This window comes from Cebus imitator, unplaced genomic scaffold (genome assembly GCF_001604975.1).
Source record: "Cebus imitator isolate Cc_AM_T3 unplaced genomic scaffold, Cebus_imitator-1.0 Scaffold206, whole genome shotgun sequence".
NCBI classification, from domain to species: domain Eukaryota; kingdom Metazoa; phylum Chordata; class Mammalia; order Primates; family Cebidae; genus Cebus; species Cebus imitator.
In genome coordinates, this window is record NW_016107521.1 from 3,664,496 (window position 1) to 3,687,593 (window position 23,098).

Genomic DNA, 23,098 nt, shown 5'->3' on the forward strand with positions numbered 1-23,098 from the left:
GAACCATCTCCAAGACATCTTATCAGATGAAAATTCAAGTTGTGAAATAATATATTTATACTGTGTGATTTCAAAGTGTTAATACTTATATTTGAATATATAAAGATATATTTTTATACACAATGGGTTTGTGGGTGGGAATCAAGAGTTACTTTTAAGTTTTACTTTATAGCTTCTGTTTGAATTACTTCACAACTAGACTGTATTCATGTGTTGTCTGTGGACTTAGGGGAATAAAGGAAAATAGAAACATGTAAGACCAGAACAATTGAATTAAATTATTTTTAACATAGTGCTTTCTTTATGTCCTTTCTCAGTAACAAATATTGATACATAAAATCTAAGAAAAGGCCAGAAAACTCCAAAACTTATGATAGATAAAAATAGGCCTAGGATATAAGGGAAGGAGGTAATTCATTTGTTTAACCCTAAAATCACAACATTGGTGCTATAAAATTATGTAAGACAATAGGGACCCTCTAAAGGAATCCCAACCTTGCTGTACATTGGAATCACCTGAGAGCTTTAAAAATATGGATAGCTGGGTTGCATCCTTCGAGATTCTGATTTAATTGGTGTGGGATATGGCCTGGGCATCAGAATCTTTTCTGAAGCTTCCCAGGTGGCTAAATGGGCAGAGGAGGCTGAAAATCCCTGCCTTAGATAAAGTAGACACCATTATCAGGGTTTTAAACTAGGAGATCAAAAGGAATAGGGGAATTGATTTGTATGCCTCAAGAACAGTGTTATTTAAAGAACACATGAAAAAATGGCCCTGACTAAAACTGGTTTAAATATACTGTCTCTCTCAAGCTGGTTATTCAGTAGCTCTCTCCAATGCTGCCCTGGAGGACTGGCCTCAGATGGGAGCAGGCAAAGCCTCTGAGTTATGGCATCTTATTTCCTGTTTCTAAAATCAAAGAAGAATATGGTCCCTTGAAAACATCCCAGGGGAAAAGCCAGGAGGCCTCACTCATGATGCTGTGTCAGAAAAGTTTCTGAGCCACCATCATTGCAGAAGGTGCCTCTGAGGGACAGGTCCAATCTCAGCTTTCCTAACAAGGCTCTGGGGAGGACTTGCTATTGAACCTTTAGATTCTTTTCTTTGATGTTAATTAACCACTTGGGTTGGCTACTGATAACCTAATTAAATGGAATCCAGAGATAAAAGTTTGGCTTCTTCTTGGTGAATGGCTGCTTGGGAATTAAGCTTGGAACTTCTTAGCATATCAAGTCAGTCTTGAAGTAACCATGGCCACAGCTGATCCCAACATAGTTCACTGGTACAGAGAAACCAAGATTACTCAGGCATACCCATCCCACTGTCTAGTCAGAGAAACATGTTCCCTCTTGAGAGCAAAGGTGTTTATCTCCTGGTTAGAACATTGGCTTATCTGGTTTGGAATGCTACTGAAATAGGAGCAAAAAGGGACTCTGGGGGAGGTCATGGCTGGCCTTGGTGACCTCAGCCTCACACAGGTTAAGGTTTGGCCTCAAATATCTCTGCTTTCTCTCCATGGTGTTTGGGTACGCACCTGGGATTGGGAAATAGTCATGGTAGCTATCTTTCCTTTACCATGATGACTTAGTGAACATTGGTTGACATCTTTAAATTTGTTAAAATTATGTGATTAAAAAGTATGTCCTAGTTCACTAGGTGGTGAAAGTTATTAGAGGGTATTATGGCAAGGGAACTCAAGAAACTTTGGATTCCACTCTAAAATCCAGGTACTTCTTTCCATGAGATTGCTAAGAGAAATGCTGCCCAAGGAATAATGACAATCTGAAGCAAAACATTTTATTGTTATGTGGACTTCTGGACTTCAGGCCCTGCATCCCAATGTAGAGAATTCTGGAAAGCTACAATGGGCTACAATGTTTGTAAACTAGTTACATTTATTTTTAAGTTTTATCTTCTTAACTTTTATATCTTTAGAGGATACAAGTGAAGATTTCTTACATGTACACTATTGCATAGTGGTGAAGCCTGGGTTTTTAGTGTACCACCATCTGAATAGTAAACATTGTACCCAATGGGTAATTTTTCAGCCTGCACCCCACAGCATTCCCCCTTTTGAAGTTCCCAGTATCTATTGCTTTCATCTTTATATACACATGTACCCACTGTTTAGCTCCAACTTAGAAGTGAGAACATGTGGTATTTGACTTTCTGAGTAATGTCACTTAGGATAATGGCCTCTAGTTCTATCTGTGTTGCTGTAGAAGACATGATTTCGTTCTTTTATTATGGTTGAGTAGGACTCCATAAGTATGTGTATGTGTGTGTGTGTGTGTGTGTGTGTGTGTGTGTGTGTGTGTATGTGTATACTATCTATCTATCTATAAGTATCTATCTAATATTTTCTTTAGCTCTTCAGTGATGGACATTTAGGTGGGTTTCATATCCTTGCTATTGTAAATAGTTCTTCAAAAAACATATAGATGCAGGTATTTTTTTGATTCAGTGGGTCCAGATTCATTCATCTGCATATGGCTATCCAATTTTTGCAGCACAATTTATTGAATAGGGTGTCCTTTCCTCAGTGTATATTTTTGTCAACTTTGCCAAAGGTCAGTTGGTTGAATGTATGTGGCTTTATTTCTGGGTTTTCTATTCTGTTTCATTGATCTTTATGCCTATTTTTATACCAGTACCATGCTGTTTTGGTTACTATAGCCTTGTAATATAATTTGAAATCAGATAATGTGATGCCTTCAACTTTGTTCTTTTTATTTAGGATTCCTCTGGTTATTCAGGCTCGCTTTTGGTTCCATATAAATTTTAGGATTTTTTTCCCCTAATTCAAAAAATTACTTTGGTAATTTGATGGAGATTACATTGAGTCTGTAAATTGTTTCAGGAAGTGCGGTCATTTTGACAATATTGATTCTTCCAATCCATGAGCATGGAATGTTTTTTCCATTTGTTTATGTCATCTACGATTTCTTTCATCAGTGTTTTGTAGTTCTACTTATAGAGATCATTCACTTTCTTGGTTAAATATATTCCTAGATATTTTATTTATTTTTGTAGCTATTGTAAATGGGATTGCCTTCTTTATTTGTTCTTCAGCTAGATCACAATTAGCATATAGAAATGCAAATGATTTCTGTACATTAATTTTATATCTCAAAACTTTATTGAATTCATTAATCAAATCTAAGATGGAATGGAGTCTTTAGGGTTTTCTAGATATTAAATCATACCATCAGCAAAAAGGGAAAATCTGACTACCTCTTTTCCAATATAAAAAGAGGTAGTCAGGGGGAAAGGGTGGGAGGGAGGTGAGGGATAAAAGACTACAAACTGTGTTCAGTGTATACTGCTTGGGTGATGGGTGCACCAAAATCTCACAAGTCACCACTAAAGAACTTACTCATGTAACCAAATACCACCAGTTCCTCAAAAACCTATGGAAATAAAAATTTTTTTTAAAAGTTATGCTATAGAATGAGAGTATACCCAAGTCTTGAGGCCTATGATGACTGTAAACCTTCACTTGTTATGTGTACCAGCGCTCCTTACTCCCATGCCCATCATAGACATACTCAATCTTCATCCTTCTTCATTCAGTCCAATGGTAGGCACATTAGTTTCCTCATTAGCAATGCAGGAGTCCTAAGATGATCACAGTTGGCAGGGAAGTTAAAATTAATTTGCAATACATGTAATAAAGGAATTAAATCGAACAACATATCCTTATCTTGATTCTGCCTTACCTTTGGTTAGGGATTGACAAGGGCTAAAACAAAGGGATTTAAATGCTCTTTTAAAAAAGTTTTATTTTATTTTGTGATTGATAAATAATAATTGTATATATTTGTAGAGTACAGTGTGGTATTTTGATACATGTATTTATTGTGGAATCATCAAATCAGGCTAGTTAACATATCCATCACTTCAAATACATGTTGTTTCTTTGTGGTGAGAACACAATACGTTATCATTAACTGTAGTCAACTGCTGTGTAATAGATCACCGGAACCTTATTCTATCATTTTACACTTTAAGATCATCCATCTGCTCCTTGTCTAAAATACCATGAGAGATTAATTTGTTTGACTTAGACATTTCCATCTACTAAAATATGAATACTAGGAAAGAAAGAGAAACTCACTAAATTGCTGCTTTAAAAAAATATTGTGCAAAATAATTCATCTGACTGCTTTCCTAAGTCATGTAATTTGTTCCCCAACTATATTGAGGGGCTCCTTTATACTAGGTACTCTGACCCAGGAGATTCTTACTAGTAGTTTATATTTATTGATTTTTTTGACTCTGCCTCCAGTGACCATAGGAAATATTTCTGATTACATGGAATATACCTTTCTTTATTCTGAGCAAAACAACTAGACAGATAGAGGAGACAGTGGAGATTTTTAAATTGGGTGTTTTATTTAACCACCTACAGATGCCTAGAAATATGGTGAACATGGTGAACCTCATTTTTACTAAAAATACAAAAATTAACTGGGTGTAGTGGTCGGCACCTGTAATCCCAGCTCCTTGGGAGGCTGAGGCGTGAGCATTGCTTGAACCCGGGAGGTGGAGACTGCAATAAGCTGAGAGTGCCACTGTACTCCAACCTTGGTGACAGAGCAAGATTCTGTCTCAAAAAAAAAAAAAGTCAATCAGATAATTGGTGGCAGTTGTTGAGAATCTATGACTCCGGAGCCCAGGACATTCAGCTCTTGTGATACTTTTAAAAAGGTACCATAAAGCTGGATGTGGAAGCTCACACCTAAAATCCCAGTACTTTGAAAGGCCAAGGCAGGAGGATCACTTGAGGCCAGGAGTCTGAGACCGGCCTGGGTAACATAGCAAGACCTTGTCTCTACAAAAAATTTAAAAAATTACCTAGGGGTGGTGGTACATGCCTGTAGTCCTAGCTACTAGAGAGGCTGAGGGAGGAGGATTGCTTGAGCCCAGGAGTTTGAGGTTACAGTGAGCTATGATAGTGCCACTGCCTCTAACCTGGGTGATGGGGAGTAAGATCCTGTCTTTAAAAAGGGGGGGGCATAGCCTGTAGTCTGATGGGGAGTTGAGACTTGCACACACACACACAAACACACACGCACATACACCTGCAAAACATTTCCAACACCTTTAAATAGAATAGAGTGACTGTATGCATAATATCATCGCACATATATAAATTTCTACATAGGTATATATGAAAATTATCTGACAATTGAATGACCAAACTTGGCTGAACTTATAAACACAAAGAAATACGAGAGGCTCCAAATAAATATGCAAAGAGTAAAGAGAATGTGATTTTCTGGAATTAAGAGATATTATGAGGTGAGCCTGTGATTTAAGCATTGATACCAAGACATCCACATTGTTCAATCATAGGATGACATAGACCACAGGGTAGAAAACCACAAGGTGAAGCTACAGTTGGTGAAGATGAAGGAATGTTTTTCAAGAAAAGAGTTGCATCAGGTGTGTTTGTGCGCGCGCGCACACACACACACACACACGCTCCTTGCAATCAGGGCCCACAGATTTTATTGGTTGTTGTAGAAAACCTACCCATTTGAGGCTTAATCTTGTTTACCAGTTTCTGTAAGCCCCGTTTCATGTCTTTGTTTCTTAAACTGTAGATAAATGGGTTCAACATTGATGTCAACACAGTGTAGTTGATTGTTGCTATTCGGTCCTTGACAGTGTAGCTGGACAAAGGGTGCAAATAGACATAGCTAATACTCCCGTAAAACAGAATCACCATGGTGAGATGTGAGCTGCAGGTGGAGAAGGCTTTGTGTTTCCCAGCTGCTGAGGGAATCTTGAGAACAGCAATGAGAATTCTTAGATAAGAGATGATGATACAGACAAATGGAGCCATCACAGAGGCCAGCCCTTCTGTCATGGCCACAATTTCATTGACAAAGGTAGAGGAGCAGGATAGTTTCAGCACAGGGTTGACATCACAAAAAAAGTGATGGATAACATTTGATGCACAGAAGGTGAGCCGATTCACCAGGAGGACATGTAGAAGAGAGTGGAGATAGGAGAAAGTGATGGGGAAGGCCAGTAGCAACACACAGCATCTGCGGTTCATAACAGTGACATAATGGAATGGGCTACAAATGGCTACACAGCGGTCGATGGCCATAGCTGCCAGGAGATAGCTATCTATGTTTCCAAAAACCAGGAAGAAATACATCTGTGCCAGACATTCAGCATAGGAAATGGTCTTTTTCTCTGATAAGAAGTTCACAAGCATCTTGGGGACTATGACTGTTGTGTAGCAAATATCAGCAAAGGACAAGAAGCTTAGGAAAAAATACATAGGGTTTTGAAGTCGAGGATCAGAGTGGATAGCCAAGATGATGAGAAGATTTCCAATCAAAGTGACCAGGTATATGACAAGAAACAAGGCAAAGAGTGGCCTCTGGTCCTCAGACCGAGAGGAGAGTCCCAAGAGGGTAAATTCAGAGAGTCTTGTCTGGTTGGATATTCCCGTGGACTTGTACTCACCTAAAGATAAACAACACTGTCAATTAATGACACAATTCTTATGTCATCTACCACATGCATCTTTCCTCCTTGTTCTTACACTGAATACTTATTAATAGAGCATTTACTGTGATGTTTATTGTTTTTCCTGAGCATGGAGAAATCAGAACTGAAAGTGTATTTTTGCTTTTTAAAAGATCTTTGCAGTAGATACCTGTCTTAATCAGTTCAGGTTGCTGTAACAAATTGCCACAGACTGGCCAGATTTGTGGCTCATGCCTGTCATCCCAGCACTTTTGGAAGCTGAGGTGGGTGGATCACTTGAGGTTAGGAGCTAACATCGTGAGAGCTCTTCTCTACTAAAAATACAAAAAATTAGCTGAGCATGGTGGTATATGCCTTAGTCCCAGCTACTAGGTAGGTTGAGGCAGGAGAATTGCTTGAACCCAGGAGGGGGAGGTTGCAGTGAGCTGAGATCATGCCACTGTACTCCAGCCTGGGCGACAGAGCGAGATGCCTTCAAAACAAATTATCAGAGGCTGGGTGGCTTAAATAACATTTACTTTTCACAGTTCAGGAGGCTGAGAAGTCCAAGATCAAGTTGCCAGAAGTTCCAGTGTCTGTGGAGGGCTTGTTTCTTGGTTTTCAGAGGACTGTCTTCTTGTAGTCTCATATGGCAGAAAGGAGGGGGAGGAAGCAAGCTCTTCTTATAAGGGCATTAATCATACCAAGAAGGCCCCAACCCTCATGACCTAAATTACCTGTCAAATACCCATCTCCAAATGCTATCACATTGGGGATTAAATGACTTCTGGGGGGACATAAACATTTAACCCATAGCAAGAACTACCGAGAAGAGGTAGGTACAAGGAGGAGAGAGAGAGAGAGGGAGAGAGAGAGAATATCACAGGAACCACAAATGAAGACTATGAATCAAGTTCAGGTCATCTGATTAAGGATTATAAGTGGCTAAACCACATGTAATGAAATAGTTATTTCACCTAGCTTGTAGTTGATGAATAGCCTTTTTAAAATAATCAAGATGTTTCTTTCTACATCATTTACAATGGAAGCAAGAAACCTAAAGTTAATCCATTAGGGGGTGGACATGCACAAATAATGCCACATAAATAAAGTAGTATAGGAATTTTCAAAAAGAAAACTGTAAAATGTTTGTCACTTAAAACAGACTTGAAAATGGAGGTAATAAATTCTAACTTGCAAACCCTATACACACCTATGCTTTATGCCAACAGAGGAAAGACATCTGAGGCAAAAGCGAGAGAAGTAGGAGGAAAGAATGAGACCCAGACGTCCAGTTGTCTAGATGGGGAAGCAAAGAGAAAAGAGGGAAAAACCTAGTTCTGAGGAAAGAAGCCCAAAGCCCTCTAGCAATGCCCTGCTATTGTTAGAGTGTGGCTATCAAGTCCTTTCAGAACCAAGAAACAACGGTTGCTGTTTCCAAACTAGGAAGTGCACACTGAAGTCTTATTTTGCTTTGGAAATTTGAAGGTTTTATAGACATAGTGAAATGCTTTACTCTTCAGTAAACATTTACATCCAGGCCATGTGCGGTGGCTCATTGCCTGTAACCGCAGCACTTTGGGAGGCTGAGGCAGAAGGACTGCTTGAGGCCAGAGACCAGCCTTGGAGACTGGGAAACATAGCAATACCTCATCCCCATAAAATTTTTTCTTAAAAAATTAGCCAGGTGTGGTGGCATGTGCCTGTAGTCCTAGCTACTTAGGAGGCTGAGGTGGGAGGATTGCTTGAGCCTAGGAGTTCGAGGTGGCAGTGAGCTATGATTCTGCCGCTGCACTCCAGTCTGGGTGACAGAGCAAGACCCTGCAACTAAAAAAAAAAAAAAGTTCATTTTGGAGCTATAAGGCAGCCTATCAATTTACACAGCCATCACCTTAAAAACTATTGAAGTTCAAAAGCTGTTCGCCTCATCTTAAAGCTTTAATTTAATTTAAGCTTAATTTAAGCTTTAAGATCTGCTCCATTCCACTGTATGATTAGTTTGAAAACAGTTTTCAGTATTGATATGCTTTGGATGTTAGAGCTGAAAGGGCTCTGAACACATCATCAGTCTAATTTCATTTTCAGAGTAGTGGCAGAAAGACTCAGATCTTCATCAGTGTCACTCACTGGGATCGTGGTGGATTCAGAACTAGGTCACAGATCTCCTGGCTTCTCCAGATCCCAGCTCCTTCCTCTGCGCCATAGCAATGTTTCCCAAAGGAATGGCCATAATGATAACCATCCCATCCAATCTGCCGGGTTTAGCATAAAAAATGTAAAATGCATGAATCCTTCTATCAGAAAACGTATTCAATTGTCCTGTCATCTCCTGTTTTAAAAGTCTCTCATGGTTCTGCATGCTGAAAGAACAGAGAATAAACAGTGTTTGCCTGGGAGTCAAGACCCTGGGGCCTCAACCTACCTGCCTTTCTGGTTTACTCCCTCTGGTCTTCAATGCACAGCTTTTACTGGACAACACAAGGGGTCCCGTCTACACTCCATGCTTTCCCAGGGTCCCTCTGTCCTTCCCATCTGGGTCTTTTGAATACTTATCCATCCTTCAAGACCCACCACAAGTGGCAGCTCCTCTGTGAAATCTTCCCTGAGTTTTCCAACAGGAACATGACCTTTTCTACTTTTCAGTCCCACAGCTTTGTGAAACCTTCCTCTAGAGCATGGGCCTTCTGCCTTGTATCACGGCTGTCTGTCAGCTAGCCTGCACTCTGGCTGGAAACTCTCCCATGGTAGAGAAGGTGTCTTACTCCCTCACCTCTGTACCTACTGTAACACATGGTTCCTGTACAGAAGGATACTCAATGGATATTTACTAAAGCTAGTTTATTATTCAGAGTAAATGGGTGTGAGAAAATTCTCTCCCAAGCTTTCCTACTCTCTGGCTGATAATTCATATCTCGAGGTCAGGGGAATGTAATTCTGGAGTAGGCTAGGGTAAAGGAAGATCAGACTTTAGAGTATAAATATAGATAATCTACATTTAGGGTGAATATAAATTTGCTGTCTTATTTAATGTCCAGTGACAACTAATTATCTCCCAGAGATCACTCTCCCAGAGTATTTCCACTTTCTCACCAGGCACTCTCTAGGCTGATTTCTTACCTGGAAAGGACATTACTGTCTTGCCTTATATATTCATTCCTCTCATTTCTGCTCTGTGAAATAATAGTCAAAGAGAAGACAAATCTGTGCCAAGAACTGCATACAAAAAGGTATCTAATTGTGGAAAATCTCCCAATGCTCCTTGATTCTGAATGCTCCCTTCCCTGGATTCTTCCCGTCATTCACAAGTTGTAGATATTTATAGCCCCTGTTTTTCCTCATGGGAGTATCTTCTGAGCCACAGTCTCAGAGTATCAGAGTATCTTCTGAGACTGTGACTCAGAAGATACTATCAGAGTATCTTCTGAGACTGTGACTCAGAAGATACTCAGACTAGGTCTCTGGTGTTTGGTAGGGGAGACAGAAAGAAAACAACCATTCATTAACTTTGTGCAGAATTGTCTCCAGGGATCCAAAGGAATGGCACGCTTTCTCTGCTCCCCCCAGCAAGTGGCCCCACATTCTCCTTTTGGAACCTTCAGAGTTAGCACAAGATCTGCTTAGCTTGGTAGATATCTCAGATGGACAATAATTTTCTTTTCCCAGCTCTTCCAAGCTCTCTGAAGGCTTGCCTGGAAGATGTCCCAAGTAGTACTGAGGACAGAGTACCTGGCATTAATACCAGGTCCTTGGTTCTGTTTATGTGGTGAATTACGTTTATAGATTTGTGTATGTTGAACCAGCCTTGCATCCCTGGTATGAAGCCTACTTGATTGTGGTGGATAAGCTTTTTGATGTGCTGTTGGATTTGGTTTGCCAGTATTTTATTGAAGATCTTCGCATAGATGTTCATCATGGATATTGGCCTGTAGTTTTCTTTTTTAGTTGTGTCTCTGCCAGATTTTGGTATCAGGATGATGTTGGTCTCACAGAAACAGTCAGGGAGGATTCCCTCTTTTTGTATTGTTTGGACTAGTTTCAACAGGAATGATACCAGCTCCTCTTTGTATGTCTAGTAGAATTCGGCTGTAAACCCATCTGGACCTGGACTTTTTTTGGTCAGTAGGCTGTTAATTGCTGCCTCAACTTCAGACCTTGTTATTGGTCTACTCAGGGTTTCAGCTTCTTCTTGGCTTAGTCTTGGGAGCGTGCAAGTGTTCAGTAATTTATCATTTCTTCCAAATTTACTGGTTTATGTGCATAGGGTTGTTTGTAGTAATCTCTGATGCCAGCGTGTATTTCTGAGGAATCGGTGGTGATCTCCCCTTTATTGTTTTTTATTGCATCTATTAGATTCTTCTCTCTTTTCTTATTTATTAGTCTAGTTAGTGGTCTATTTTGCTGATCTTTTCAAAAAACCAGCTCCTGGATTTGATTTTTTGAAGTGTTTTTTGTGTCTCTACTTCCTTCAGTTCTGCTCTGATCTTAGTTATTTCTTGTCTTCTGCTTGCTTTTGAGTTTTTTTGATCTTGCTCCTCTAGCTCTTTCAATTTTGACGATAGGGTGTTGATTTTAAATCTTTTCTTGTTTCTTATGTGGGCATTTATTGCTATAAATTTCCCTCTAGACACTGCTTTAAATGTGTCCCATAGGATCTGGTACATTGTGTCTTCATTCTCATTGTTTTCAAAGAACATTTTTATTTCTGCCTTCATTTCATTGTTTGTCCATTCATCATTCAGGAGCAATTGTTCAGTTTCCATGTGATTGTGTGGTTTTGAGTGCTTTTCTTAATTCCAAGTTCTAATCTGATGGCACTGTGGTCTGAGAGACTGTTTGTTATGATTTCTGTTCTTTTGCATTTGCTGAGGAGTGATTTACTTCCAATTATGTGGTCAGTTTTGGAGTAAGTGCAATGCGATGCTGAGAAGAATATGTATCCTGTGGATTTGGGATGGAGTGTCCTCTAAATGTCTAGTAGGTCCATTTGGTCCAAATCTGCGTTCAAGTCCTGGATATCCTTGTTGACTTTCTGTCTCATTGATCTGTCCAATATTGTCAGTGGAGTGTTAAAGTCTCCCGCTATTATTGTGTGGGAGTCTAAGTCTCATTGTAGGTTGTTAAGAACTTGCTTTTCATATCTGCGTGCTCCTGCATTGGGTGCATAAATATTAAGGATAGTTAGCTCTTCTTGTTGCATTGATCCTTTTACTATTATATAGTGCCCTTTTTTGTCTCTTTTGATCTTTGTTGGTTTAAAGTCTGTTTTATCAGAAACTGGGATTGCTACCCCTGCTTTTCTTTTGCTCTCCATTTGCTTGGTAAATCTTCTTCCATCCCTTTATTTTGAGTCTATGTGAGTCTTTGCATGTGAGATGGATCTCCTGAATACAGCACACCGATGGTTTTGACTTTTTATCCAGTTTGCCAGTCTGTGTCTTTTGATTGGGGCGTTAAGGCCATTCACATTCAATGTTAATATTGTTATGTTCAAACTTGATCCTGCCATTTTGTTACTGGCTGGTTGTTTTGCCCATTAGTAGACATGGTTTCTTCATTGCTTCATTGTTCTTTACCATTTGGTACGTTTTTGCAGTGGCTGGTACTGTTCGTTCCATTGCCTGTTTAGTGCTTCCTTCAGTAGTTCCTGTAAGGCAGGTCTTGTAGTGACAAAAATCTCTCAGTAATTGCTTGTCCGTAAAAGATTTTATTTCTCCTTCACTTATGAAGCTTAGTTTGGCTGGATATGAAATTCTGGATTGAAAGTTGTTTTCTTTAAGGATATTGAATATTGGCCCCCACTCCCTTCTAGCTTGCAGGGTTTCTGCTGACAGATCTGCTGTGAGTTTCATGGTCTTTTCTTTGTGGGTAACTCGACCTTTCTCTCTGGCTGCCCTTAGGATTTTTTCTTTCATTTCAAACCTGGTGAAATCTGACAACTATGTACCTTGGGGTTGCTTTTCTTGGGGAATATCATTATGGTGTTCTCTGTATTTCCTGGATTTGCATGTTGGCCTGCCTTGTTAGGTTGGGAAAGTTCCCTGGGATAATATCTTGAAGAGTGTTTTCCAACTTGGATTCGTTCTCCTGGTCACATTCAGGTACGCTGATCAAGTGTAGATTAGGTTTTTTCACATAATCCCATAGTTCTTGGAAGCTTTGTTCATTTTTTTCACTCTTTTTTCTCTAATCTTGCCTTCTCATTTTATTTCATTGATTTGATCTTCCGTATCTGATATCCTTTCTTCTGCTTGATCAATTCAGCTATTGAAACTTGTGTATGCCTCACGAAATTCTTGTGCTGTGTTATTCAGCTCCATCAAGGCATTTATGTTCTTCTCTAAGCTGCTTATTCTAGTTAGCATTTTGTCTAACATTTCTTCAGCATTCTTGTTTTTTTTGCATTGGGTTAGAACATGGTCTTTTAACTCAGAGAAGTTTGTTATTACCCACCTCTGAAGCCTGCTTCTGTCAATTCGTCATATTCATTCTCTGTCTTTTTTTTGTTCACTTGATGATGAGGAGTTGTGATCGCTGGGAGGAGAAAAGGGGTTCTGTTCCTTGACGGTTTCATCCTTTTTGTGCTCTTTTTTTTCCCCCATCTTCAAGGATTTCTCTCCCTTTGATCTTCGAAGTTGTTGATTTCAGGTGGACATTTTTCTGTTGCGGTTGGAGCTATATCTTTTTTGGCCTATAGAGGGCGTTGCTGGGCTCTCTCTGGTTCAGTCAGGTTGCTGGGTGGGTGGTCCTTCGCTGGGGTTTGTTTGCAGGTGAGATTGGCTCCGCCTTCCCATTGGCCTCTCCCAGAGCTCGATCTTCCTGGTTAGGGTCAAACTGGTGTATTTGCTGCCTAGCTCTCTAGTGAGGGCTTCAGTTTAAGCTCTGTGGATGTGGGGCCTGCCAGGCCTTATGGTCTGTCTCTCTGCTTTCTACTCTGCCTTCCTCAGTGGGAGGGTCCTTCCCGCTGCCTTTCGTCCAAACTCTCGCCCAAGTCCCTGGGACAACTTGCCACGCCCCGCGGTAGCGGCTGCTCAGATTTGCATCGACTACCCATGGCGCCCCACCATCTGGCAGGGCTCTCCTGGACCATAGGTTGCAGGAGGGATAAGGTAAGCACAGGATCCGAAACAGAGTGCTGAGGGGGTTAAGTTCCCCCGCACCTCCGAGCTAGCTGCACGTTTCAGGTGGGGACATGCACCCCCCATCCCCCGCTTTAGATTTGCCCCCTGGGCGGCTCACGCCCTGCGTCTTCTTCCCTGGGCCTAAATTCAGCGCCCTACCAGTCCCACAGAAACGCATCCCGCACCTCATTTGGAATCGTGAAGTCCTCTAGCCCTCAAAGTCTCATTCGCTGGGAGCTGCATTTGGGTGCTGTCTTCTCTTGACCATGTTGGTGCCCGCCTCCCCTTTTCTTTCTTTTCCTTCTTTCTTTCCTCACTATGCTGCCCAGGCTGGAGTGCAATGATGCAATCAAAACTCACTACAGCTTTTAACTCCTGGGCTCAAGCAATCCTCCCACTTCAACCTCTCAAGTAGCTAGACCTACAGGAATGTTCCACCACATCTAGCTAACTAAAAACTTTTTTTGTAGAGATGGTGTCTTGCTATGTTGCCCAATCTAGTTGCAAACTCCTGGCTTCAAGCAATCATCTGGCCTTGGCTTCCTAAAGTACTGGGATTACAGGTGTGAGTCACTGTGCCTAGCTACCACGTTTTCTTTATCCATTCATTTGTTGATAGGTATTTAGGTTGATTCTGTATCTTGGCTACTGTGAATAATATTGCAACGAACATGGGGTGCAGATATCCCTTTGAGAGACTGATTTAAGTAATGTTGTATATGTACTCAGAAATGAGATTGCTGAACTCTATGGTAGTTATACTGAAGTGGTTTTGTTATGTGGGGAAATACCTGAGGTTTGTTGTCTCACAATAAAGAGAACAAAGACAGGGACACACACACACACCTGGTGTGGGTTTAAGAGTGGAAAGTTTGATAGGCGTAAGGAAGAACAGAGAAAGAGAAAAAGAGAGCGTTCTTATGCAGAGGAAGGGGGCATCCAAGTGGCTTTCCCGGTTTGGCGCAAGTCGTCAATTTTATGGAGGGGCTTGAGGAGTAGGTGTTTGATTTACATAGGGCTCAGGGGTTTTGTTTGACCAGATGTGCCATTAACATAACCTGTGAAGAAACGGGCCATTCAACTTTAATCTTTTATTATGCAAATGGAGCCTTTACCTGGCCAGCCGTGACTCTCACACACCTGGCAACAAGAAGAAGGGAAGAGGGAGTTTCCATGTTGGATAAACCTGGCATCTGTCATAGCTGCTGGCATTTACCTATGTAAGGTTCCAGCTTGCCTACCTATGCTTGCAACTTGATTTTTCAGGCTGCTTTTTATTAGAAAAGAAATGATTTGGGAGCTGCTTTTTTTTTAAAGGAAAATTCCCACTGAGAACTCGTTCACCCTTGCTAACTGCCTAAGTAATTTATTTTTAACTCCTGTATTAATAATTTCAGTTTTTTGGCAAGGGGCAGTGGCTCATATGTGTAATCCCAGCACTTTGGGAGGCCGAAGTGGGTGGGCCACGAGGTCAGGAGTTCAAGACCAGCCTGGCCAATATGGTGAAACCCCCATCTCTACTAAAAATACAAAAATTAGCCGAGCATGGTGATGTGCGCCTGTAGTCCCAGCTACTTGGGAGGCTGAGGCAGAAGAATTGCTTCAACCCAGGCAGTGGTGGCTGCAGTGAGCCAAACTCACACCACTGTACTCCAGCCTGGGCAACAGAGCGAGACTCTGTCTAAAATAATAATAATAATAATTTCAGTTTTTTGAGGATCTTCCATACTGTTGTTTATAATGGCTATGTTAATTTACTTTCTCACTAACAGTATGTAACTGTTCCCTTTTCTTTACATCTTTGCAATAGTTATCTATTTGCTGACAGCCAATCTAACAGGTGTGAAGTAGTATCTCATTGTGGTTTTAATTTACATTTCTCTGATGATTAGTAATGTTGGGCATTTAAAAATATACCTGTTGGCCATTTGTATGTCTTTTTTTTTTTGAGAAATGTCTATTCAGGTCCTTTGCTCACCTTAAAACCAAATTTTTGCCTTCATACTATTGAACTGTTTGAGTTCCTTATATATTTTGGATATTAGTATTAACTGCTTATCAGATATATGGTTTGCAAAGATTTTCTCTCATACTATGGGTTGCCTCTTTACTTTGCTGATTGTATCCTTTGCTGTGTAGAAGCTTTTTAACTTGATGTGATCACATTTGTCCATGTTTGCTTTGGGTGCCTGTGCTTGTGGGATATTGCTTAAGAAATTTTTGCTCAGACCAATGTCCTGGACATTTTCGCCAATATTTTCTTTAGGTCTTAGACTTAAGTCTTTAATCATTCTGATTTGATGTTTGTATATGGTGAGAAATAAGGGTCTAGTTTCATTCTTCTGTGTCTTCAATTGGTAATTTTTTGTTGTTGTTGTAGTTTCTTTTGATTCCTTACTTTTTTCACTTTTTGCATTTACTATAGGTTTTTGTTTTGTGGTTACCATGAAGCTTACTTAAAACATTCTGTAGTTATATATAACAAGCTATTTTAAGGTGATAACAACTTAAGTTTAATTACATTAAAAAATGACCTTTTCATACTTCTGCCCTTTCCATTTTATGTTTTGGATGTCACAATTTACATCCTTTTTTAAATTGTGTATCCTTTAACAAATTATTGCAGCTGTTATTATTTTTAATAGTTTTGTCTTTAAACCTTCATACTAAAATTATGACTGGTTTATGTAGACATTACAGAATTTGACTATTCTGAATTTGGCAATGTACTTACTTTTACCTGTGAGTTTTATATTTTCATGTTACTATTTAGTATCATTTTTTTCCAGCTTGAAGAGCTCTTCTTAGCATTTCTTGTAGGCAGCTCTGGGAATAATGAACTCCATCAGCTTTTACCTTTCTGGGAAAGTATATCTTCTTCATTCTAAAATATAGCTTTGCTGGTCACAATATTCTTAGTTGGCAATTTTTTTATTTTTATTTTTATTTTTTTTTACCACTTTGAGTATGTCATCCCACTCTCTCTTGGCCTGTAAGTTTTCTGCTGAAAAGCGTGCTGCTAACCTTACTGGAAATCCATTAAATGTGATAATGTTTCTTTTCCCTTGCTGCTTTTAGGATCCTCTGTTTTTTTTTTTTGTTTTGTTTTGTTTTATAATTTGATTTCATGTCTTGTGGTAGTCTTATTTGGATTCAATCTGATTAAAGACCTTGGACTCCCATGTACTTGCATATTTATATTGTTTCCCAGATTTGGAAGTTTTAAGCTATTATTTTTTATATAACCTTTCTATCCCTTTTTCTTTCTCTACACATTATTTACATTCTATAATGCAGATGAAAGCTATCATTATGTTGTTCTATAAATCCCATACACTTTCTTCATTTCTTTTCATGTTTTCTCCTCTGACTGTATATTTTCAAATGACCTGTTTTCAATTCTACAGGCTTTTATTCTGTTTAATTAAATCTGCCATTGACACTATTTCATTTTTATTACATTCACTGTATTCCCCATTGAATTTTTATTTCACTCATGTATTCTTCAGCTCTAGAATTTCTTATTTATTTTTTATGGTTTCAATCTATAATGTTCTCATTTTTATTAATTGTTTTACTGATTTTGTTGAATTTTTTTTCTCTGTCTTCTTCTGGACTTTGCTGAGATTCCTTAAAACAATTATTTTGAATTCTTTGGCAGTTCAGAAATTGCTATTTTTGCGGGTCAGCTACTGGGAAATTATTATATTCTTTTTGTGATGATATGTTTCCCTTGTTTTTCACGTTTCTTGTGGTCTTCTGTTAATGCTTGAATTTGCTTGCCATCCAGACTACACACTCAAACTTTTCAAGGCTGTGAAATAATCCCCTCTGTCTGTCTGATTTCTGAGATGGTGGGGAAGGATCTTCTTTTATGGGAACATGCAAGGGTGCTGGCTATGTAGGGTGCAGCAATTCTGACTCTGGTGAGAGTGCAGCAGCATAGTCTCTGTACAGCTATGTCAGCTGTGGCCAGTGTTGATAAAGTTTACAGGACAGTGATCAATGATGTGAGTGCCTGCAGCAGCAGTAAGGGCTTTTGATGTGTTTGGTGTTTATGGCTGCTCAAGTTCTCCTGAAGTCTTTTTGTCTTACTTGGGAAACCATGACCTAAAGGGTGTCTCGTGCCACTGGGTTTGGCTCATGGGCCTGCCTGCCCTGGCAGCAATACTAGTGTCTGATAAGCAGTACCTGTGGAATAGCCAGTGAGCCAAGGCTTAAAGCACAGGCATATGTGGAAGGACCATGGCTCTGAAGTTCACAGCAGCAAAGGCACTAGTGCCCGGGGTGCAGATATCCCTGTTGTTGTGTTGGTAATAATATGCAAGGCATGGGTGCTTATGAAGCAGGCAGGGAGCCATGGACCTGTGCAGAGTTATAGTAGCTCCAGGCTCCAGGTCATGCACTAGTTCTCTGTGGTGGCTGGGCTGACGTCTGGTATGTGAATACATGCAGACAGATCTTAATTCTAGGGTGCAGCGTGTAAACTAAATTGCTATGGTGGTGGCTCTGCTATCTGAGGCATGGGTACATATAGTACAACCACAGAGCCAAGGTCTGGAATGCAGGCACTCATGGAGAAGCTGCAGTTTAGTGGTCAGGAACATATCTGGGGTTGAGAGGAGTGGTGGCTCTGGTTCTGGCATAGCACAATGGTGGCTACTTCTTGGGTGTGTGTGTGGGTGAAGCCAAGTCTTCCTCTCTGGGGTTCCCTGGCAGGAATGACTTTTGGTTCCCTTAGTGACAAAGATGCCGAAGTTTTCTGTAGAGCAGTTCACTAGGGACCATGGTGCCTCCCACAATGTGCCTGATACCAATGACCTTGGCTTTTCTCTTTGTACCTGGCCATCTCTAGGTGTTTCAGGTACATTGATCTCACAAGTGATCCTTCATGTGCATATATTCCTCTCATTCTTTTTATTTTTCTTCTTGCACCACTGTGTTGCTGCAGATTCTTAAATGGCCCCTTGAGCACCCTCTGGGTTATTTTGGTTTGTGAACTGCTGCCTATATTTGATTTTTTGGGGGCTGGGGTGGACAGATAAAGGCTGGTATCTCCTATTCTTCCATATTGATTATGTCATAGCTGGGGAAGTCTTTTAACTCCTCTGAAACTTGGCTACCTCATCTCTAAAGTGGCCGTGATGATAGTGTTACTATCAGATGATAATATTATACATAGTATTATTCTGATCATTAAAATATGTTTCAATTCTGGCACATAAAATCACTCAACAGATACAGCTATCACTGAGGGATTTTCTGCCCCTTCAGTGCTAAGTAAATGTGTCTCAGTGTTCCCATTTCACAACACACAGAAGTTCAACTTATTATGGAGAATTTTGCACAGTTTTAGGAAGTTTATGTCCTTGTGGTCATCTGTGCCTCTGGGTTTCTGTTTTTAAGAATGAAAATAAAGCTCCATCTCACTGACCTAGATTTGTTTTTGTTTTTGTTTTTTTTAAGAAAATTAGTAAGTTGAAGAAATTTGTCTTTATGGACACGTAGGTACCTTTAGGGAGGCAGGATAGGGGTTAAGAGCGAAAAATACAATTTTCAGAACAAGTTTAAGTTCTCAGATCTGTTGTTAAGGGTTGTTTGATATTCAACAAGTTATTTGTACTTTCTGACTCTCATCACATCTGACATATGGCTACAATAAATTTGTACTTTCCTCAAAAAGTAGATAGAAAGTTAGTATGATAATGTATGTAAAGTGCTGCATTGGAGTGCCTTTTGCAGCTCAATGCTTGGTGGCTGTTACTACATAGTGTAAAGATCAGCAGCAACCCTCTGCTGAACATTCAGGTAAGACTGAATTCAGGAACCTGTCAATTGCTTGGCTGGTGGAAGTTTAAGCTATTTGCCAATGTTTCTGCAAATCCCAGAGGCTTATAATCTTTGATAACCAATGCCTGCAAGCTTTTGCTTTTGTTATTTTCCATATTGACCCAGATGTGTAACTGAGTCTTTCTCCAGTTACTTACATAAGGCAGTCCAGTCCCTTTGTGGTATATGGTTTGCTACGATGTTTGGAGTATTTTTCGCTGTTTATTTTTTGTGGGGGGGCAGTTATACTTGCATTAAGGGAGCATTTGTAGCTGTTGTAAATATCCTCTGACAAACATGTCTCTGGGAAGTTTCCATGTTTACTTTATCACCACATAATCTCCAATTAACTCTAGCTGATTGACTTCTCTCCCATACATCCTCATGAATGTGTTTTAGAGAGAAGCCTCTTATCTTTTGTGTAATTCTCATAACCATGGCCCCCTTATTTGTACTTAATGTGGTAGTGTCTTAAAATGACATGTTCATGAATCTTGTGTTTTTCCCTGAGTAGCCTTCCAGACCCTGAATTACCTTCCAACTCTGTGGGGCCCAGCCATGCTTTTTATTCCTCTGTGAGATGTGGCTGTGCAGCTGAGATTTATGTCTTCTTTTTACCTTGTAAATTCTTACAGCAAATCCCTGTGACAATGTTGAACTTTACCTGAGCCCTGTGCTCCTGGAAAACAGTGACAGTTCAAGAAATCCCTCCACTCATTTGTGTTCTGGAAAGGAATGAACTTCAACCCACCCTCAATCTGAGTTAACATATAACCCCTTCTTATGAACCCTCTGGAGCATCAGCTGATAAAATACATCCTTTGATCAACTCTTCAGTCCTGCTGCCGTCACTAGCTCATTCCACTTCTGCATATCTGTTTCTTTCTAGCCTCATTCATGTTCACTTCTCTTTATGAAAGAAAATTTCTTTTCTGTCTGACATTTGACAGTTTTGTTGGTCTCACAATTGAGGCATTCTCCCTAGTGCAATAATCTCCCTTGCATTATTGCTATAGACCATGTGTCCCTCTTGCAGTAGTCCTTTCAAAAAAAATTTCTCCTTACCTAAGACCAGATTTGATTTTTATTTGACACCTGTTACTTAAAATTTTGTGTTTCTCTCTACTTTACAAACCTACAACAATCCAATTTACAGGAAATTGCCCTCCAAAAGCTTGTATTGCCGGTGTTATTTTATTTCCTTAGGCCCTGCTAATCTTTGGCCTTCAGATTGTTGACTTAAATCATGTAGCACATTATCTTTGTTTTTAAGCCCGATAGGCTGGTGCATTGGTGTATCAGAAGTAGAAATTTGTTGAAAGAGCAAATGAATTCATAAATCTCTGACTTGCAAAATAATTCATGGACTAGCAGTGATTAATATTTCTCAGAACTCACAAATGAGCAAAAGTGTTTTTTCCTACCCAATCAGTTTTTCTGGTTAGAAGACTGTCTTAAGTCTGTTAAGAAAAAGAACTACCCCAGCAGTTGGAGTCATCTGCTACTAAGATTACTGGGACCTAACACATAACTTCCTGGGAAAACGGTACAGTTAAGTTTGGGTCAAATGAAATTAATGAGAGACTTAAGGTATGGTCAGCTTTGCCAGGTGGGAAGTAGGAAGAATACTGAGATGCCATGCTCTTAGGAACATGACCTGACACTGATTCACTAAGAGTTATCTAGTGGAGTGATTTTATTTGTTGAGACTATGACAACTGTAGAAGCCAGGCTTTAATCTTTGAGAAAATGCAGAGGAAGGAGTCACAGTTCTGACATTTATAATGGGAGAAAGAGACCTTGTTATTGAGGAGCCTCTGGGCTAATATGATGAAGTCTCTCTCTCTCTCTCACACACGTACAGTAGCTCAAAGACCTTCAAGCAGCTTTACATTACTACACAAGGAAACCCAGCTGCATGAATAGGGTTACTCAGTAGATTGCAGTGATCAAACTTAGTTGGTAGGCATTATATTCAGGAGTAGCTTCAACACATGCAATAAACATTCTTCTATAAGAAATGAAACTCCATCATTGAAGGCACTATCCTTTCAGAATCTAATCACGTACCCATTAATAACCTATAGTCAAAAGCAAGAGATCTGTGATATTCTCTTAAGACCTCAGGTCTTTTATTGACGTTTCAACCTGTGCATCAGCTTTGTCAAACCCTGCTTCATGTCTTTGTTCCTTAGACTATAGATAAATGGATTTAGCATTGGAGTCAATATGGTGTAGATAATTGTTGCTATTCGATCCTTGACAGTATAGTTGGACAGGGGCTGAAAATAGACATAGCTAATGCTTCCATAAAACAGGGTCACCACTGTGAGATGAGAGCCACAGGTAGAAAATGCTTTACGCTTTCCAGCTGCTGAAGGAATCTTTAGAACAGTGATGCGGATTCTTAAGTAAGAGATGATGATGCATGAAAAGGGGGTCATTATGACCGCCAAGCCTTCTGTCATTACCGTGATTTCTTTGACAAAATGAGAGGAACAGGACAATTTTAGCACTGGTTGATCATCACAGAAAAAGTGATGGATGATGTTGGAGGCAAAGAAGATGAGTTGATTAGTCAGAAGAATGTGCAGGAGGAAGTGTAAATGTGGAATGCAGAAGGAGAGAATCAGAAGCAAGACACAGCGTCTGTGACTCATAATGGTGATGTAGTGGAAGGGATTACATACGGCCACGTAGCGGTCAATGGCCATGGCTGCTAGCAGGTAACTGTCTGTTTCCAAAGACTGAAAAAGTACATCTGGGTCAGACACTCACCATAAGAGATGGTCTTTGTCTCTGATAAGAAGTTCGCCAGCATCTTAGGGATAATGACTGTCACATAGCAAATGTCAACAAAAGACAGGATGCTTAGAAAGAAGTACATGGGTGTCTGGAGATGAGTGTCTGAGCGGATGGCCAGGATGATGAGCAGGTTTCCTATCACTGTGATAAGGTAGATGGGGAGAAACACAGCAAAGAGTGGCTTCTGATCCTCAGGTTGAGAGGAGAGACCAAGGAGGATGAATTCAGAGGGTCTTGTTAGGTTATTTCTTCTCATAGTCATGGGTTCACCTAAAAATAAACTGTCACTGTAACAGATTCTTCCAACATCTGATATAAGCTGACCCAAAAATTTCCTTTTATTCTTCTTATCAGCAATTAAAAAATTTAAAATGTTACATTTACCTGCATTGTGACTTCTTTTCATCAATGTGGGGTATTTAGAAATTAATATATATTTTAATCTCCTTTTGGTCTCCTACTATAAAGAAAAAAAATTACAGGGAAACGGAAATGGGAAAGGGAGAAAAGAAGAGATATAGAGAAAGAGGAAGAAGTGAGTGCAAGAGAATTCCCAGAAGGAGAGGAGGGGAATCCTGGAGAAATTATTCTCTTCTTTTTCTATATCTATGTATTGTATTAAGGGTTTTCAGTAGATAATTTATGGCAGGATAAAAAACAGTTTCATCTCTCACTTCATTTCCAGATAATGTAATAATGATTTCCTTTAGTTCAATTATTTCTCTCTGTGTCAATTATTCTGGAGGCTGGCGGTGATCTAAAAAGACATTAAAATATGAGATTACTCAACAGTTACTCCATTTTCCTCATTTTTTAGCGAAACTTTAAGTGAAAGGATAGGTATGAAGAGGCAAAA

At 39.8% G+C, this 23,098-nt stretch overlaps 2 protein-coding genes across 2 annotated transcripts; both read right to left on the reverse strand.

The window, feature by feature from the left end:
* Positions 1-5,463: 5,463 nt before the first annotated feature.
* On the reverse strand, positions 5,464-6,561 carry LOC108317722 (olfactory receptor 1L3). The gene has a single exon (XM_017548384.1). The coding sequence runs from the start codon at positions 6,297-6,299 to the stop codon at positions 5,499-5,501; it is 801 nt and encodes a 266-aa protein (XP_017403873.1). The 5' UTR covers positions 6,300-6,561; the 3' UTR covers positions 5,464-5,498.
* A 15,008-nt stretch (positions 6,562-21,569) lies between these two features.
* On the reverse strand, positions 21,570-22,648 carry LOC108317742 (olfactory receptor 1L1-like). The gene is given in 2 exon segments (XM_017548398.2): positions 21,570-22,177; positions 22,180-22,648. Coding segments are annotated over 2 exon segments (1,077 nt in total).
* Between the last annotated feature and the right edge of the window lie 450 nt (positions 22,649-23,098).